We start from the raw sequence: 19,559 nt of genomic DNA, 5'->3' as shown, positions 1-19,559 counted from the left end.
ATGTGGATACACAATTCTAAGCCCTTGGCCTATTTTTTGCTGCTTTCTCAGACCATCAGCAGAGAGCTGGCTCAGAAGAAGTGGAGTAGCTGGCCCTTTAAACAGCACCCATATGGGACTCAAGTACTGCTGTCAGAAGGAGGGCAGCTTAACTAACTATGCCACAATGCCAGGCCCCTTGCCTTTTAACTCTCAATCAGCAAGGAGTCTGGTTATAATTCATCTTCACAGAGTAGTGCTTTGATGATTCAATAGTTTCTATAAAAGGTTCTGTTATTTGTCCTTACAAATATATTAAGAAAAGTGTACAGCAGCTGGCACTGTAGCAAACTAAACTTCCTTGCCCTGTGGCAGCAGTAGCCCATAAGGCATTGCTTTAAGTCCCAGCTGCTCCACTTTCAATCTAGTTTCTGGTTAAAGGCCTGGGAAAGTGCTCAGGCCTCTGCAATCATGTGAGAGCCTGGAAACAAGCTCCTGGCTTAGGACTGGCACATCCCGGGCAGTGGTAGTCACTTGGGGAATGACCCAGGAGCTCCCGGCTTAGGACTGGCACAGCCTCGGCGGTGGTAGTAACTTGGGGAATGACCCAGGAGCTCCCGGCTTAGGACTGGCACAGCCTCAGCGGTGGTAGTAACTTGGGGAATGACCCAGGAGCTCCCGGCTTAGGACTAGCACAGCCTCGGCGGTGGTAGTAACTTGGGGAATGACCCAGGAGCTCCTGGCTTAGGACTGGCACATCTCGGGCAGTGGTAGTCACTTGGGGAATGACCCAGGAGCTCCTGGCTTAGGACTGGCACACCCCAGCGGTGGCAGTCACTTGGGGAATGACCCAGGACAGATGATCTCTCATTCTCTCTGTTGCAATTCAGCCTTTCAAATGAAACTAAATAAATCTAAAAAGAAAAAAGATTGTGTAGGCACAGTATTAGTAGTAGTATCAGTGCTAGCTTGACAGGAAAACAAAAATCCTTTTACGTGAGCTAAAACTAGATAAAAATAATCCAAGATTACACGGCAATAACTTTTCACACCTATAGTGACACCCACAGCTAGTTAAAGAACTTTTCTAAGAACTAGTGTTACACCACAGCAGGTTAACCTGCCTTGCAATGCCAGCATCCCACTCTGGAGTGTGAATCGATTTCCAGCTGCTCTACTTCCCATTCAACTTCCCGCTACTGCTCCTGAGAAAGCCTGCCAAGCTGACTGAGCCCCGCCCCGCCCCCACCAGACGGAGCCCTGGCCAAGCCGGCTGCTTCAGGCACCGGAGACTGAACCAGAGCACAGAAAGTTCGCTCCCCTCCTCCTCTTTCAAGTTGGCCTTTCCAAAAAAAAAAAAAAAAAAAAAAAAGGGGGGGGCAGAATTACATAGAAAGGAAAAGGGAAGAGAGATTTTCCCTCTGCTGGCTCAGGCCCCAAATGACCACAATGGCAAGGAGCCCGGAGCTTCATTCGGGCCTCCCACGCAGACGCAGGGGTCCAGGGACTTGGCCTATCATCAGACCCTGACTGAGAGACTGCACGGCAGTATCTGGTACAAAACAAATGCTTATTAACTCCACTTGCACTATCATCATTCTCACTTAAAGTTAACATAAAGCTTACATTCTTATTTAATGCCAAGGAAGCAATGAACTTCCACAAGTATACTTATTTTAAAAGTCAAAGTTACAGAGAGAAAGAGAGATGTTTTGTCCACTAGTTCACTCCCAATGGCCACAATGCCCAAGGCTGGGCCAGCTGAAGTCAGGCTTATTTTAAAATGCCTTTGCTTCAACATGCTTAATAAAAACTGTCATCATAATATTTCTGTTCAGGTTAACCTCACTAAAAGTACAATTATTTTGTTTTTTCTTAAAAGGTGCTTTCCAACCTTAAATAGGCAAAGAAAAATTTTTAAGGATTAAGTGCAGCAGTTATAAATAATGAAAAAAAAAACAAGCAAAACATTAATGCATTAGTTTCCCTCCTCACCCAGCAAGTCTTGAGAGTACAAAAAGCCACTGTTTGAGTAATGAATTTCTGAAACTTAAATATTCCCTCATTTCTAATGTCCTGGTTTCTGATTAATGCTAACAGTCAAAAGTAGATCTAACCTACCTAAAGATGTATCTTTATCACCTTTAATTTTTAATAATTTGAAAGATATTTTTAGATAAAACTGTAAATAGCAACTTACCATCACGTTGCATCAAAGTTCACTTGTAAATCAGCTGTTTTCCATTAAAAAATCATAAAATGTCTTATATTCCTATGCTGGCCCATAAAGGTCACTTAACTTAAAAACCACAATTACAGTACTACCCACCTTTTCTTTCATTGTGGCTCTGAATAAAACAAGTATCAAAATCGACAAAGTAGAAATACATCTCCCCAATCCTAGGTCACAGTGACAAGCAATCTCGCCCTGGCTCACCGTCAGGAAGGGAACAGGGAGAACAGGAGAGAGTGGGGATGGGGCAGCACAGCTCATAACCTGTTCTGTCACTGACACAGAACAATTGTGATAATTCTATACGATATATGCAAACAATATGAAATGCTCAAGTGAAGGAAGCATTTCCATCTCAAACATGTATCATTGCTTTGCTTGGGAACCTTGAAACTCCTTCCTTCTGGTTCTTTATAAAATATACTATAAGTCGCTGTCAACTCCCCCAGTCACCCCAACTGTCCTGCTGAACACACTCCCCCAAACTAACTGGACATTGGAAATCACTGCCCGACCTCCACCTTCCACCTTCCACCTTACCAGCCTTCAGTTACCACAATTCCACTATCCAACACTACGAAATCAAACTGTGAGTGTTAGAGCCGTATTGATGTTTCCGTGACTGGGAAGCAGAACTTTAGAAGCATCTGAAGCAAGTGAAAAACTACAAACAGCTCCTGCCACCTGTGCTCCTGGGCCGTCACTCCACCAGGCCACTGCTCCACCAGGCCTCCACCATCCTCCAACCAGGCCTCCACCAGCCTTTAACCAGGCCTCCACCAGGCTCCACCAGCCTCCACCAGGCTGCCACCTCCACCAGGCTGCTGCTCCACCAGGCCTCCACAAACCTCCACCAGCCTCCACCAGCTGAGGAGAGAAAGCCCTCCCAAGCCTGCAGCAGCAGGGGCTCTTCCAACCCAAGAGCCTATCTACCTACAAGGCTTTTAGATAAGGAACTTGTTTTTCAAAACTTACTTTAAAAAGAAACAGCGCCCTTTTATGTTTGTTTAACAACTTATTTGAGGCTGTACTTCTATAAGCATGTTTAAAAGCAGAATATGCTGGCCAAAAACACACACATACATACCAACAGCTAGCAATTTCAAATGCTACAGGGGTACATCGACATGACACTATTCCTATGAGTAAGAATAATTACAATTAAGACTGAAAAACCCTCCTCACCTAACCCTTGTAGAGTGGAAATACCCAAATATAGAGTAGTTAATAACAAAAACCTTAGTTAAATTGTGAAACTGTGTCATAATTTCCAAAAGCATATGAAACTTCCCATAGATCATTATCAAGAGCAAAATGATCTTAACCATCAGTTTCGGGTTTTTTCCAGCCTTGAACCTGGCACTCTCTTAAGACTTGAGTCACTGGTCTTTTCATTCTTTGGACAAATGACCTCGTACTGTGGCTCAGCTTCTTCGGCCTCCTGCGCGCCCTCCCAGCAATCTGCGCGTCCAGTCTGTCACTGCTGCTCATCTGCTCTCCTCCCTCAGTGCTCATGTCCAATGCACTGTCCACTCCTTACAGAGTCAACTGGGCTCGGAACTGGCCTACTGGAAGATCTTGGAAAGACGGGAAAACCCTACTGCAAACAAATAATAATGGAGCAGTATACACAGGTAAGTAAATAGCCCAAAGTGTAACTCAGCTGACTCAGAACAGCATCCTATGTTCCTATCTGCTCCTAGAATGTCTTTCATTATCACAGGAAGGCCAACTTGGGCCTGCTGGTGATTTTCCACATAAATGCACACTGGTTCCTTTTCTCCCTTCCCTGAAACACAGCACCTTCTCCAACAGCCTTGACAGGTACACAAGCAGGCCTGCTTCTCCTCTCTCAAGACACAAACACGACGTACATGGAACATGCAATGAAGATCCACACTACACACTTTCACACTGCACCTCCAGATGTGACTCTTGGGGTACTTCCAAACAAGTTCACTTTATGAGTTTCCCTTTGCATCAAATGCAAAGCAATGACACACAGATCAGAATGACAAAGCTCTAAGAAAAAACAAGATAGAACAGACTACAGCTTAGACACCATACAAAACATGGATCTGAAAGTGCACATACGTCTGGTCCAAAAGCAGGCACAGGAGGGTCCCGTCCCCAGGAGTCCCAAGGACACCCGGCACAGGAGGGTCCCATCCCCAGGAGTCCCAAGGACACCCGGCACAGGAGGCAGAGCTGCTCTAACACGTGAGGTAGAGCTCCCCAAGCCTGGACTACCCTGGGAAAACAAGAAAGGCTGGAACTTCAGTAGTATTTTCAGTTTGGCCACTATGTTCCCTCTCCTCAATAGAAAAAAATAAAGAGTTTGTCATCTCCATATAAAGACTAATTTATTTACTCCTAGAAAAACCAATAGACCACCTTTGCCTAGAAAACCAACTTACAAAACTGAAAATTAGTTAAAACATCAAGAACTGTGAATTTGACAAAATGCGTTTCTTAACTAAATTCCAACAAAGGTAATATTTGCTGGAAACCACACTTCCAGCACTACTGAAATTTCATACAATGTGAGCAATTTTAATATATGAACACTGGAAACAATGTAAAATACAACAGCAGAGATCCTCACCTGCGCTTTGACTGTGATCTTTTCCTTCTAGAATGAGATTTTGAGCTAGATCTGGATTGTGAGCGAGTATGGGAACGAGATCGACCGCCTTTTCTTTCATTGTTCTTTCCAGACTCTGGGAGGAAAAAACCACTTTGCAGTGTAAGCTCAGAACAATTAAAGATCCCAGTTAATAATTAGGCACAAGTGGAATGTACCACATATAGTGCAAGGGGCCTACTCTCTGTACATCCTCCTCCTGTGCAATTATCCTTCAGAAACATCCAAGAAAGTCATTGCATAAACTCGTGGAGTGCAGCCACCCTGCAGCAGTACATATAAACCAGATGATTATAAACAGGTGCTCGTAATATTTTGTTGCTGCCATAACGTACGATTACAACATGTCTGTAATTCCTATGACAGATTTTAAGTCTCCATTTATTTTCCTAGAACTGAAGCTTAAATTCTGACGGCTAATTTAGAAAATCTGCTCAAAAGTAATTACCCAAGCATCACTGGATTGGATTTTTAAATTACTTTACCAACACAAAAATTCGAACTAGTGTTCCACTCTGTGCTAAAATAGAAAATCCATATTTTCTCAAAATAATGGGCTCCTTTCTAGTTGTAAAATTAAAATGTTAAGGAAGGCAAACCTCCATAACTGTAACATTTTAAATATATTTACTTCATTTCCAGCTTCACTGTAAGACAATTTGCTTGTAACAAATAAATTTGAATGCAGTTTGCTATTAATTTATAATGAGCTCATTTACTCGAACAGGCTGTTAAAAATCACAGGAAAAGTTAAGATTTGTGCTAGAATGCACTTGGACATGAGTAGGCCACTTACTACTTGAGTGTCAGTCTTTTATGTAAAAGAAAAGGACTGAACAATGCAATTTCTAAATTCCTTCCAGTCCTAAGGCTCTATGACCTGTAAACTGTGGCCTATGTAACAACACCACAGCCTTACCTGGTTCAATAGCTGCTGAGATAAAGGACTGAGCCTCTCGGACCCGCTTCATGACTTCTTCTAACTCCTTAGCTGCAGCCTGAGGTGTCATCTCAGGGGGTTTTACTATTGCATTGTTGGAGTGATTTATTCTAAATTAAAAATATTAGCATATCACAAATGCACACCTTATTTACATACAACACATGAAATCATTAACTGCTTACACAATACTTATCAATCTGAGGGTATCTCAAAAGCACACTGAGAATGATAGAGCAAATTCATGTTCTAAAACAACCCTGAACCATGAATAGTAACCTCATCCCTACCTGCCATCATCTCTTGCTAACAAATTCAAAACCAAACCAAAAGAAAGCTTAACTATAGCTGACTTCTACAACAGCCCAAATGGACTAGAGGAAATATTTTCCTATGTATCATAGAGTTACAACTAAGATGGGCTCTTTTGTAGATTTTATACTTAATACCAATGAATCACTTCTCCTAAGATTTTGTCGATAACGTGGGCAATCTGGGAGGATGAAGGCAGAGCTTGCAGCACGTGTACCATTTCAATTAACCTTGAACTCTGGCCTAGTCAAACACACATTCCAAGCTGACAGCCTTCTGGTAGAATGCCTAGTCTACTACCAGTAGCTTTCTGAATGCACACAATGTTTAATGAGCCTCACACTTCACCCCCACCACAACTGCCAAGATAAGCACCCATTGCAAATGATTATTTCTCCTTTCAAAGCAAATCCTGATCAAATTCTGTAAATCAGGGAATTTATGGAATTCAGACAAAACCAAGTTTCCCTCAATAATCACTTGAAACAGAACTTCTTGAGTATCTAAAAAGTTACACCATTTTTTTCACAACCAAAGATAGGAGCAACCCTAAAAGTCAAAACAATTGGTTTAAAACCATCCTACGTTCTCAATATATTTGGCTGCAAATCTGAGTTCACTCAAGTTTTTTTTTATACTAGAAATACTGTAGTTCAAATCACATAGTAAGTTGTCCATTAGTCTAGGGTCATAACAAAAAACCAACTTGATTTTGTTGAGGCTTAAGGACACACGTGTTAGATAGAGTACATAAACAACATTAACGTTGAACTGGACCTTAGAAATAGAAAAATGAGAAAATAGGATAAACATCCTTAAATAAACAACTTCAGGAATTTAAAGGCTGAAAGCTAATTATCTCATGTATTTCATTTATACTTAACACAAAGTCTTCCTTTACACACATTGCCAATTACTAGCAAAAAAAAAAGGCCTCTATTACATCAAGCATACTTTAAATTATTTTCAAAATCATTAAAATGTCTTTGTTTAAGATTCCTTACTTCAGTGGCCTGTCTCCAAACATAACTCCATTAAAAGCAAGGGCCCTTGGCACAGAACTTTGGTCTGCAAATTCCACAAAAGCAAACCGAGTTGGCTGAGTCTCATCACCTGCCATCCGCACAAACTTTACTTCTCCGACTTGTTTAAAAAACTCAAGTAGTTGATCAGCTGTAGTTGTCTGAAGAAACAAAGTGACACTTTAATAAAGTACACACTTTTGAAAAATCAGGTACATCTTTATCAAGTGACAATTCATTAGAAGACATACAGAGCAGCATCTACAATCACTCCGTTTCTCTTTAGTTACCTGGGAATTCAGATTGCCAACATACACCGTCCTCCTGATCTCGTCAATCTTAGAAGGGTCCACGTTCCCCATGAGTGGTGGCTGTGGTATCTCCCCAAGAGCTGCAATGTTGGGGTCCAGCGCTGCTGCTGGTATCGCTCCCAAACTGCTAAGCGAGACACCAAGCTAGAAAAGGAACACACACACACATGCTGTTCTCAACAGAAAGACTAGTAAGAATGAGTCCATCCAACAAGAATGGAAGACCACAGACTCCTAACTTACGCCCAGAAGCATTTTTTAATTCTTCAGATTAAGATAGTGAGGTCACATTATTTCCAGTGCATTTAGAAATACATTTTATAACTGAGTACATTTCAAGTCTGTTTAAACTTAATAGTAAATATGGACAAATTCATCCTATTTCTGTTATAAAATGTTGAGTAGTTACATTCTATAATGCATTCATGAACCATGAACTGGTATTACCGACTACTGATAACTATTTCTGAGAAAATACAGGGTTAGGTTCCTGAGATCCTGTAGTCGTATTTTTGTCAACCGACACTCATATAATTTTTATTTTTATGAATTTCCGTTTAAAGACACTTTAAAGTGTGCTGTTATTCATTAATATAAATCTCATCACTGGCATGAATAAATGACTCCGACACTTCTTATCGCACATTTTCTACATGAAGCACATCACAGAATTCCTGAACCCAGGAACACAACACGTTAGCACCACGCTTAGAAGTTGAGCTATGTAACAAGCACAAAAATTCAAAAAACACAGAATGCAAAAAGTATACATGCTTACAATCTGAACATTAAAACCAGACAGAATGCCATCCTGTGTGATTTCTTCATAAAATTGTTTCAAGTATTGACTTTACAGTTAAACCAAAAGTTTCATCTCATAAGTGACTTCACAAACACCGAAGTCACAAATCAATTTGACGGTAATTCAAAATGACTGAATTCCAAACCAAAAAAAAAAAAAAAAAACAACCCAACTATTACAGCAGCATCTAATTTTGCTGACTGATTAACTCAATCCTATTGACCCTGAGATGACTATTACTGTTACACCAATTTCACAGATGAAGTGGGGCCGGAGGTACCAACACCAGTGTCAGTTCTGATCCAGTTCCCTATTAATGTGCCTAGGAAAACAGCCCAAGTGCTTTAGCCCCTACACCTACATGAGACCTGTAAGAAGGCCCTGGCCCCAGCCCAGCCCAGTCCCAGCATGAGCCCAGCCCCAGCCCCCCGGGCCCCCAGCCCAGCCCCAGCCCCAGCCCCCTGGCCCGGCCCCGGCCCCGGCCCCATCAGCCATCTGGAGAGTAAACCAGCAGATGGAAGATCAGTTTCTCTCCCTCTCTCTAAAATTCTGCCTTTCAAATTAATAAATCTTTTTAATAATTTTGCCTTCCCTTTATATAAAACTTTTTAAAATATTACGAAAGTTTTTTTGACCCACCCGGGTGGCTGTAGCTGGGCCACATGGCTGCCTTGGGGGAGGGCGCTCGCTGCACACCTTCAGAAGCCAACGCCTGGAGGCTTTTCCAACAGGTACATACAGCTGAGCACACTGACTCCCCGGGGGCTAGAGGAGGGACGATAGGCAGGTTTCTGGGACCACCCTATCCTGGAAGTTATTTACTTTTTTTGACCCACTGGTGCCTGTAGTTGGGTCGTGTGGCTCCCCCCGAAAGGGCCTGGCCAAAGGCACTGGGCAAAGCCTCTGGGGCCGCCTGGCAGTGCACCCTCACAGTTTGAAGGGTCTTGATTTACAGGGAAATGATGGGATCTCACAGGTGACAGTGAGAGATGACCTGTGATTTTTATGCCCAGGTTAGGAATTACATCTGAGGGACTTCCACAGACAAGTCCACAACATGTGTATGTAAGTAGGGGACTGACAGCAAATTGGTTTGGAGGGGAGAAAAAGAGTGAGAAGTGGGTCTGATAGCAGAATCTGTGGGGGCAATGTGAGCTCACTCCTGTGGAACTACAATCTCTGCTGGCTCGCCCAAGAACTGTGCATGGGGTCAGGCCTTGCTGGGGAGCCCAGGGGGCGCCCCAGCTGGGTTGGGGTTCCCACTGGTGAGGATGAGAGTAGGATTGGAGGCAGCAGGCTTGGCTGGAAATGGCTACGCCTGCACCAGCGTGGATGTGCACTGGGACTGTAGAGCAACAGATTGGACTTGACTCCAGTCCCTACTGGTACTCGTGAGAGCCAGGTTGGGTGTAGAACAGGCCAGGTCAGGTCTTGACTCCCACTGAACTATGTGAAAGCTGTGTCTGGGCACGGACCAGGCAGTGCTGGGCTGCAACAACCAACAAGAATCAGAATGAGTGTGATTGACTGAGCAAAGCCACCACTGATCTTGCCAGGGCAGGAGGTAGACAAAGTCAACCTGGGCCAATGATCCACTGGAGTGCCTGAGAACTGCCACTGGGAGGAGACTCGATAGAGAAGCTTGGGAAACTCATTGGGACGCAGTGCCTGCAGGTGAGCACAAGAAGCAAGGCAAGGAGCAGCCCAGACAACACCAAGTTACAGTACCCACCAGCATACATGTGGGTCAGGTCTGGGGACAGAGCAGTCTGGGCCAGTTCATAACACCCACGGGCAGATCTGAGAACCAGGGCAAGCGGCAGGAGGAGCGAGATCAGGCCACAACCCTAACCGGTTCACATTAGGACCAGGACAGCAATCAGACTGGGCTGGGATAGGCTGCAGCACCCACCAACAGAAGCTGGAACAGAGGGCTGACTAGACCAGGCCAGGCAGTGCAACAAGACTGCGGGCACTGGGATGGGGGAGTCATGCCAGCCTGGGCCCAGTGTGGGCCAAGTTCATGAGCGTGCCTCTCTATAATACTTTCCCCCACTGTGGAACATCCATCTTAAAAATGGATTTTTAAAAACGGATCTCTAATCCTCATGATCTGGTAAATGACATTATGATCTGGAAATCACCCAGACCTTCCAGTGTCCTATGTAATCTAAAACATTTAGATTTCCATTAACTCTCTGATGAATAATCTATGACTTCTCAAATGTCAATAGTTATGTTAGGAGCATTTCCAAAAGTCAGTTTAAGTCAATGACCACGGAGGGGGGTGGAGGGGGAAAAGAAGTGAAAATCTTCAAGAAGAGGTTAGAAATTCTCTCCAGTTATAAAAAAAAGTCCCCCCCCCCACGCGGTGGCACAGTGGTTAAGGTCCTCGCCTTGCACGCCCAGGATCCCATATGGGCGCCGGTTCTATCCCGGCAGCCCTGCTTCCCATCCAGCTCCCTGCCTGTGGCCCGGGAAAGCAGTCGAGGACGGTCCAAAGCTTTGGGACCCTGCACCCGCATGGGAGACCAGGAAGAGTCTCCTGGCTTCGGTTTGGCATAGTATCGGCCCTTGCGCTCACTTGGGGAGTGAATCATCGGATGGAAGATCTTCCTGTCTGTCTCTCCTCTCTGTATATCCGCCTTTCCAATAAAAAAAATAATAATAAAAATAAAACTTAAAAAAAAAAAAAAGACACAAAACAGCAACAATTTCCTGAGCTCTTCACTCAAATGATCCCTAGCTGAATGTGACCCCGGAGTGGACTCCGAGTACTTACTGTGGTCAAAGGACTGGGGGTGGGGATGGGAAGCAGCCCTGCACCAGGCATCAGGCTGGTCATGGACGGAGCGGGCGCCAGCAAGGAGAGGGCTTTGGCTTCTTCAGGGATCTTACCTGCAGAGGCAAGTTCCAAACATTAAAGAAGGCAGATACACCACACAAACATGACACTATGACTTTACAATTACCCTGGCACTTAAAAAATAATAATAATAAATGAGAATCTATCTATCAGATCCGTATAACGAAATAAATAAGAACTTAAGTCTTTCCTTTTATCCTGCTCTATTAGGAAAAATAAAAGTGAGCAAAACTTCAAAGACTAGAAATCTCATTAATGGAATATTATCTTAAAAATTGAATAATGTACACAATTATGTAACACTTTGAGCTATGGGTCACCTGTACTGGAAACTTAATGTTCATGAACCAAACGATATCAAGCATGGACGCTTTCCCAGGACGGTGTTTTCGCGGTGATCGAAAGTTGTGTTACACATGACAACCGTTCGTGTTGGCTGCATCACTAATAGCACACAGAACATCAGATACAGAAAAGAAGAACATTTTTTAAAGTTTAATCCCCAGAAATGGCAAATAACCAAATCAGTCAAAAAAAAAAAAAAGAAAAAAAAAGAAAAAAAAACCAAATATGTGCGAATTGAAATCTGTTCCTTAATGAGTGCCCCTACCCTGTTACTCAAGCTATCTACTTGTGAAGCAAACAATTTTGATAATCCAACAGATTCCATTCAATTCCAAATAAACAAAAAAAATAAATAAAAATAAAAATCTACTTAACATACTAGCTGTAATTTAAAAGGCAGTCTACATCCATTCACTCAAAGGTCTCACCAATATCTGAGATGTCTAAAAGAATCCATTGCCAAGGAACACACCTCCATAAACTGCTAAAAGTTTTGGAAAATACCTACATCAGATAACTGCATCAAGAAGACTTCCTGCTTTCAGGAAAACTTCTTAAAACATTAACCTTGTAGTCAGCTTTTGCATACTTATCCGAAGAAGGGTGGCTTATGTGTCTTACCTATCAACACTTTAACTGCCATATGTCAAGAGTTAGTCCTAAAATAATTTCACACTAATAAGAAAAAAAATAAAGATGAAAAATTCACTGTGAAATAGGTACACTGACTTGCCACATTTGCTAAATTTTAACCAACTAATTTTGGCAAAAACTTGTTAACTTTCACATTTTTTCTTATCATCTTAGCCAAAACAAAGATTTTTAAAAACAGGTGACTCCATGTACTTAGAAGCACTACTCATGTGGTAGCTTAGCTGGCATGTATCTCCATTACGGATTCTTCAAGACAGTGTACAGAGTCACCCACAGCTGAAGCACAGTTCATGCATCCATGCCTAATTCCAGTGGTAAAAATGCTACTGAAAACAATCAGACGCACAGACACAAATCTCTAAATAAGTTTACACTAAGTAAATTTAATAACATATCTTTAAAAACAGAAACTACTTCAATGTAAATTCTAGAAAACAGATTCAACATGCATAAACAAAAGGTAGATAGCCTTACTGAGACATCAAATAACAATAACCTACTTTAAGTATATTAGTTATTCATATTAACACATGTATTAACATCCACATATATGCTATGCTACTTACACTAATATCACAGATTTTCCTGGTACAAATATATGGCTGTGAAAAACACTTATAAAATCTGAACACACTGACTGCATCAGCTGAGGCTGGGAAGTGCAAACCCTATGGTTCACTAGCCTAACAACTGCACCTAAAAAAAACAACAGTAATTTCTCCAATTTAGTAATGTTTGCCAATTAATAAGCAAAACCATCCATAAAGACAGCATGGAAGACTAACAGGGTGTCTGACACAGGTCAAAAGTTCATTATTTTCTACTATGAAATCTTCCCCATCTGGCCTTCATGATGCACCAGTAGACTGTGCGATCGGCCTAGCCTTCCAGTGACACACTGCCACTCCAGCAGCTGCCACCTTGTCTGACACTGTCACTAAGGATACAATAACCCATCAAGTCTTACATTCTCAATGTCGCAGTATTTATCACAAAGATACCATAAGCAATATATTTCTTGCTCGGTGTTTTTGTATGCACCATATATATGACAATAAGACATAATGGGTTAAGAAAAAGTTGCAACTTTCTGATAAAATAAATCTTTAAAAAAAAAAAAAGTTTCACAGTTTAATTTCTATGATGGATTTCTATCAAATACACTATCCAAACCTGAGGGGGCTTCTAAAAGTTTGTACAAAATCTGTCTTTATCTCGTGGCCAATTTTTCTAACTTCCTGAAGTCCCCAGTTAGTGTACATAAAGTCTAAAACAAATTTCTTCCATCTTTACAAAATCTTAATCAAACATTAATGATCAGACATTAATAATCTTACATAATCAACATTTTTTGCTGCTTAAAATCATTAAGGCTTGAAAATTAAATTTAGTCATTTAATGATAATCTACCAACACAGAAGGCAATATGGGCAGGCCTATAACCCAATTTTTTAAAACCTGAATCTCAATTAGTAAAATATGAAAACGGCTGATGTAAATGCATTTAGCATTTTTCCATGTTATACTCAATGACAACTCAGAAGAAAAATCTCTCATGGGATTAAAGTCTAAATCTTAATCTTAAGAATCCAACTAAAATTGTAATCTCAGAAGAATTTTTTTAACAAATCAATCAAACAAAAAGACACACGAAAATAAGCAACCAATAGCTTCTCAAATGCCCATTCCCCACTTAGGCAAAAAAAAAAAAAAGTAAAGGTTTTTTTCACCCTATTCAGACCACCATAAAATATTCACTTACTTTGCTTGATAAATTTTGTATGACTAGAATTCTAAGGGGAAGGATGAAAATTAGAAGCAGTGGTTTTTATGTGAAATTTGGACTTGAAAAAAAACTACAAATACGTTACATTGAGAACACACTATACTCAGTGTCCCTAAAATTCTTACCAGAGTTTAATGCTTTAAGAACAAAATGTACCCGATCAGCTACAAACACCAATTAGACTCATACTGCGATTCACAATACTATATCCTAATTTACTACATGAGCAATTATCTTAAAGCTGAGTGCTTCTAACCAACTCCCAATATAATTTGCATCACATTATGACCTTTAATGGAATACCATTTACAAAGAACTGGAGAACCAGCTCACAGTTAAAGTGAAAGAGATTTAACAAAACAAAAACAAAACAAAACAAAAGGGGGACAAAATAAAGAAAAAGAAATGAAATTAAAGCAAAAACAATAAAAAAACAGAGACAGGGCGTCCATCTTCTGCGGCTGAGACTCCGATCTCACTCCCCAGGGAAGGTGTCACTTGTCGGCAGGTTTAGTGGCAGGGCAAACAATGCCTAACTCAGGCAAGTGTAACAGGTCTGCCTCGGCCAGTCTAGTCATCTAATAGTGCACAAATATCACATAGAGAAAACATACAAAACCAAATTAATAGTCAAAATCCATCTACCAGAAAATGTGGACATAAACTTATGACTGCTGATTAAGCTGACACCCTTGTCATGTCTGAATTTAGCCCGCTCTATCTGCTAATTCACATTTATTTCTAAAAGAAGCCTGGAATGCACACAACAACAAAAACGAGTCCTATCTGGATGAGCATGATCCAAGCACACTTTATTTGAAAACGGCATGTTTTACTAACAATAGTTAATGCTCCCAATGTATGAAACTTCCACAGCCTAAAATCTTCACACTGCTGTCCACTCTAACACAGCAAATCAAAGACCTAAAAACAGTTTTTGCGAATATTTTTCCTTTTGTTTTTCTCATTATGTCATGATGCCATTTCAATAAGGTCAAGGCAATGACGCAATCAGGGAAGTGGACAAGAGCCTGCGCATGGCATCTGGACGCAGGCTCTGGATGGGAGCCCCTCTCCTGCGGCTGGCTTCAACTCACCACTGCCTTACTACACTAGCACATTACTGCTCTGCTTGCGGCGCATAATGTACTGCATGTCACCAAAAAAATCTTAATAGTAACTTCCATATTTAATAACTAATAAAAAATGTATCTGAATGCTTTTCTAATGCCAGCCATTTTATAGCTTAATGCTCTAAAATGCTCACTTCTACCCAAACTTCAAAATTATGCTTGAGGTCTCATATTCAAAAATAGTAAATTTTTGTCTCAAAACAGTAGCAATATATTAAAAAGTTGTAACTGAGTTTACATTTACTCTACATTTATCTCTCTATCAAGTAAAATAGACAACAGGAGGAACCCTGAACATTCATGACAAACCAATCAGGGCCTGTGTAACCTCAACAATTCTATGGGAATGTAACAAGGTCCTAATAAAACAAGCATAGAATTCTTTCTTCCAATTAGTAAGGACCTAATTCAATCAAAGATCCTGACATGTTGCTGCGATAGTTTTCAGTTATATTTCAGTTTATTAAACCCCTCTACCTAATTCAATCAAAGACCCTGTCATGTTGCTGCAATAACTTGCAGTTATATTTCAGTTTATTAAGCCCCTCTACCTACTCTTTTTCCTATGCAGTTTCTTGGGATGGAACTTCCAGGTGAAGAACCAACCATTAACCAGCCCCTCTCCCCACTCTCCAGCTTTGGGCTCCGTTATCCTTACATCAGCAGGTAAGGGTGTGCTTAACAAATAACTAATTGCAAAACATTTTTTATTTTCCTGACCCACCCTAACCCCCAAACAGGATAACACACTCCCAATTTATCTGAAAAAAATCAGAACATTCTATTCTGGGATTTCAATAGTATCAGCCCAGATACTCACTGTATTTGACTGTTAGATTTCTGACAACCAAAATAGGCATGCTGAAATAATGCATAAAATCTGAAAGTACAGCTGATTATATATGTTACATTAATCTGGGCCAATAAAAGAGCTGTTAAGAGGCTTCTAGTAAACTTTTATGTTGTAAAACAGTTACCAGAGAAAATCTGATTTAAGGATATACAATAACCCAATACTACAATTCATGTACACGTGCCATGGTCAGTTTTTTGAATAGTTCATTACACACAAGAACTGTCAAAATTCAGCACACTTTACTGTATGTGAGTGGCTCTGTAAAAAGAAGTTACTAAAAATTATTAGTAACAATTAGCTCTTAAAGCAGTAGGCCATAAAATTTAATCATTAAGGCTTTTAGCCTTGTTTCAATCATTAACAGCTAGTTCTTTAGTTCTTTTAAAAGAAGCTTTGGAAAAAATGTTTTGGGAGGGAGGAAGCATGACAATTTTTCAATTCCCCCACCCAAAAGTCACAAAAAGAAAAAAGTAAATTCCAGTTGCAAACAATTATTCTGAATATAAAACAATGATCTCATGGTAAGCACGTCAATCACCTAAGAGGCTATCTGAAAGCACAAACCATGACTGTTTATCATTACCACTTCTATAGGTAAAATGTGTACATTGCGTCTGTTGGTAACACTATCAGTACACACAGGATAAACACTTATTTACACATGAAAGTTCTCATATCGATGTTTTTTTAATTTCAGAAAACTTTCTTTACAACCTGAGAATTGACTATTTTAGTATATGTGCTGTTGAAGCAAGCAGAGAATTGACTATTTAAAAAGCCAAAGCAAAACCAAAAAAGCCAAATAATTTATCATTTTTAAAGTGAGAAATTATAAACCCTCAACAAACAAAATCAATTAAACATTTTACAGCATTTACTCTTGAGTAAAAATTCCTTCCTTCTCTAAACTTCATCCCTGCTTTTACATACATTCTTTCTCTTCCACACATACAACACACACACACACACACACACACACACACACACACACCCTGAGCTGTCTACCGGCCATCTTTCGGACACTCAAAGGCAGTAACAGACAAGACAAGAATCAAAACGGGAGAACAGGTGCAATACTAACCTTCTGCACAAGGAACAACTATGAGAGCTCTGTCAATAAAAACCGTGTTAGTTAGATGCTGGGCCACACCAACACTCGCAGGGTCACGAAACTTAACATAACATACTTTGGATGAAAACGCAAGAGGTGTATTGCTGAAAGATAAAAAAGAAGAAAACACAATTGGACTAACAAACATTTGTCTGGCTTCGTCGTTTCATTTACAATTTCTTTCATCTTTACAAAATCTTACATAACCAAACTAATATTTGATTTTTTTGTTGCTTAAAATCATTAAGGCTTGAAAATTAAATTTAGTCATTTAATGGCAATCTACCAAGACAGAGGGCAATATGGGCAGACTTATAACCCGATTTCTAAAACTTGAAACTCAATCAGTAAAATATGAAAACGGCTGATGTAACTCACAGGTGTTCATTCATCATATCAAAAATGGACAAGTCCCATGATAAAAGTTCCAACTCTTAGAGCTTCAAACAAACTTCTGACAGTAACATTTTATTACATCCAGGGCCCGGCGTGGTGGCGCAAGTGGTTAAGGTCCTCGCCTTGCACGCCCAGGATCCCATATAGGCGCCGGTTCTAATGCCGGCAGCTCCACTTCCCTTCCAGCTCCCTGCCTGTGGCCCAGGAAAGTAGTCGAGGACGGCCCAAAGCTTTGGGACCCTGCACCCGTGTGGGAGACCCGGAAGAGTCTCCTGGCTTCAGATCGGCATAGCATCGGCATCGGCCATTGCGCTCACTTGGGGAGTGAATCATCGGATGGAAGATCTTCCTGTCTGTCTCTCCTCTCTGTATATCTGCCTTTCCAATGAAAAAATAATAAAAATAAATCTTATATAAAAAAACATTTTATTACATCCAGCTAATGACATAATGACATAAATACAAAACACTTCTTCATTTAAGGAAATATCGAGTACAACTACAAGTACAGCTTTGACCTGCAACAATAACACAGCCATCCCCTCGCTCTGGTCATTATCCCAAGCCCACGCCCATCCTGTGATTCTTCAGTATTTAAAATCACTAAAAATATCATCAGTCTTACAAACAAATACAGAACTAAAATTTGTCTTAATGCACTTAGCAGACTGTTTTAAGCTAGACAGCAATGTGATTCTATAAATGAAAATTTTTGAAACAAATTTTATCTTTTATATGCAAAATAACATAGACACTAGCCCTTATTAAATGTAAACACTTGAACCATTACAATTTTTCACACTAAAAAAAGTACATATTGAAAACTAAGACTTGTGCAATAAGTAGAATTTACTTTGTTTTACAAAACAAATGAAGGAAACTGATCACAATTCCTGAACAGGAGCACGGCAGTTGCGAGTGCAGGGCTAACTAGCTGCAGACTCCTACAACCTTAACTAGTCAACTCCTCAAGAATTTTCAAGCTATCCTGACATACTACAGAATCAGTAGTTGCACAAATACTCATTTTTAAAATTCAAAAATTTTTCTTTGCAATCACTCACAGAAACAAACCTTGAAACAACGTAGTAGCCAAATACCAGGATAACAAACTGTAGCTGTAAAAACTTGGTACTATTCGACTAACACGCTGGTACTGCTGAGGAAAGCACCAGAACACTGCTACCCCCTTCACCGGACAGCTCACCACCCTAAGCAATTCGAATTTCAGATTCATGCCAGGATTACCAAAACCCCCTACTTATCCAACACAACAATCCAAACACTTTATATATAGTCACAGAGTTAAACACTCGAACAACCCAACTTCCCAGCTTCCCAGGATCGAATCTCCCATGGAGCTCTCTAACTCTAGCACCTATGCAAGATCACACCTTGGTGCTCCCTGGGACCCAACCCTTCTCTTCCATTCCCTAGCCCCCTTCCTTCCCAGTTCAGCCCTCTGCTATCCACCACACTGCTGTTCATGATTCCACCACTCTACCCCAGGTTACAAAAAAAAAAAAGCTAGGAGTCTCGCGTGACAGTCACCAGCGTTGCTCACCTATTTCCAGGGCTTCTGGGTTCACGGTAAATTTCCATTTTGCTGCTTGCATTTTAATGTCTCTGCCACAGTGAGCAGCAATGTTCAAGACAGGTGGCTGATTCAAAAGCCTCATGCCGGTGACTCCATGAGCAGAGTTCCCAACCCCACCAATCACATGTAATAATTCATCGGTTTTCTAAAATTACTGAGATCTGGGGATTTCCCAGATTCCACCTACACCGATTTTATTCTGCTGAAGCTCTCTCTCAAATAAGTCATTTTAATCCTTTCTTCATCCTCATGGCCAGTGCTTTAATCAGGCCCTCAATATTTCCCACATGGAATACTACAAGGGCTCCCACCCAATCACGCTGCCTTCATCTTCAACCCTTTACCAGTGACCCGCCCCCCCAAAAGCTGTCACTCATCTTTCTAAACCGTACACTTTAACACTCCACCCCTTAGATTTCCTAACAGACATCCTCAGACCTTCCTCCATCATCTAACCACACCCCCAAATCCATGCATATACAAATACTTTTGGTTTTGAAAGGAAACGCGAGGTGCTACTTCAGTCTTTACACTAGAGATTCCATTGGGCAGTAGGGCCAACTGTAATTTCA

The 19,559-nt window shown here is 40.8% G+C and overlaps 1 protein-coding gene and 1 long non-coding RNA gene across 4 annotated transcripts in view; both read right to left on the bottom strand.

The window, feature by feature from the left end:
• Nucleotides 1-19,559, bottom strand: part of SREK1 (splicing regulatory glutamic acid and lysine rich protein 1) — a 34,196-nt gene that overhangs the window by 7,365 nt on the left and 7,272 nt on the right. For all 3 annotated transcript variants that reach the window (XM_040977624.1, XM_040977625.1, XM_040977626.1), the window contains exons 2-7: nt 16,965-17,098; nt 11,026-11,141; nt 7,421-7,585; nt 7,113-7,291; nt 5,776-5,906; nt 4,818-4,932 (exon numbers count right to left, since the gene is read on the bottom strand). In XM_040977624.1, the coding sequence (XP_040833558.1) occupies nt 4,818-4,932; nt 5,776-5,906; nt 7,113-7,291; nt 7,421-7,585; nt 11,026-11,141; nt 16,965-17,098 (840 nt within the window). The remainder of the gene's footprint in view (nt 1-4,817; nt 4,933-5,775; nt 5,907-7,112; nt 7,292-7,420; nt 7,586-11,025; nt 11,142-16,964; nt 17,099-19,559) is intronic.
• Nucleotides 2,604-4,810, bottom strand: LOC121154590. Its single transcript, XR_005883562.1, has 3 exons — nt 3,762-4,810; nt 2,728-2,733; nt 2,604-2,615 (listed from the first exon to the last, which is right to left on the bottom strand). It is a non-coding gene; the product is annotated as an uncharacterized LOC121154590 (long non-coding RNA).

The sequence above is a fragment of the Ochotona curzoniae genome, unplaced genomic scaffold, assembly GCF_017591425.1.
Source record: "Ochotona curzoniae isolate NIBS_2020 unplaced genomic scaffold, NIBS_Ocur_1.0 contig_2754, whole genome shotgun sequence".
In the NCBI taxonomy this organism is placed as follows: domain Eukaryota; kingdom Metazoa; phylum Chordata; class Mammalia; order Lagomorpha; family Ochotonidae; genus Ochotona; species Ochotona curzoniae.
Note: the sequence above shows the minus strand (reverse complement) of the source record. Positions and strands in the feature narration are given on the sequence as shown.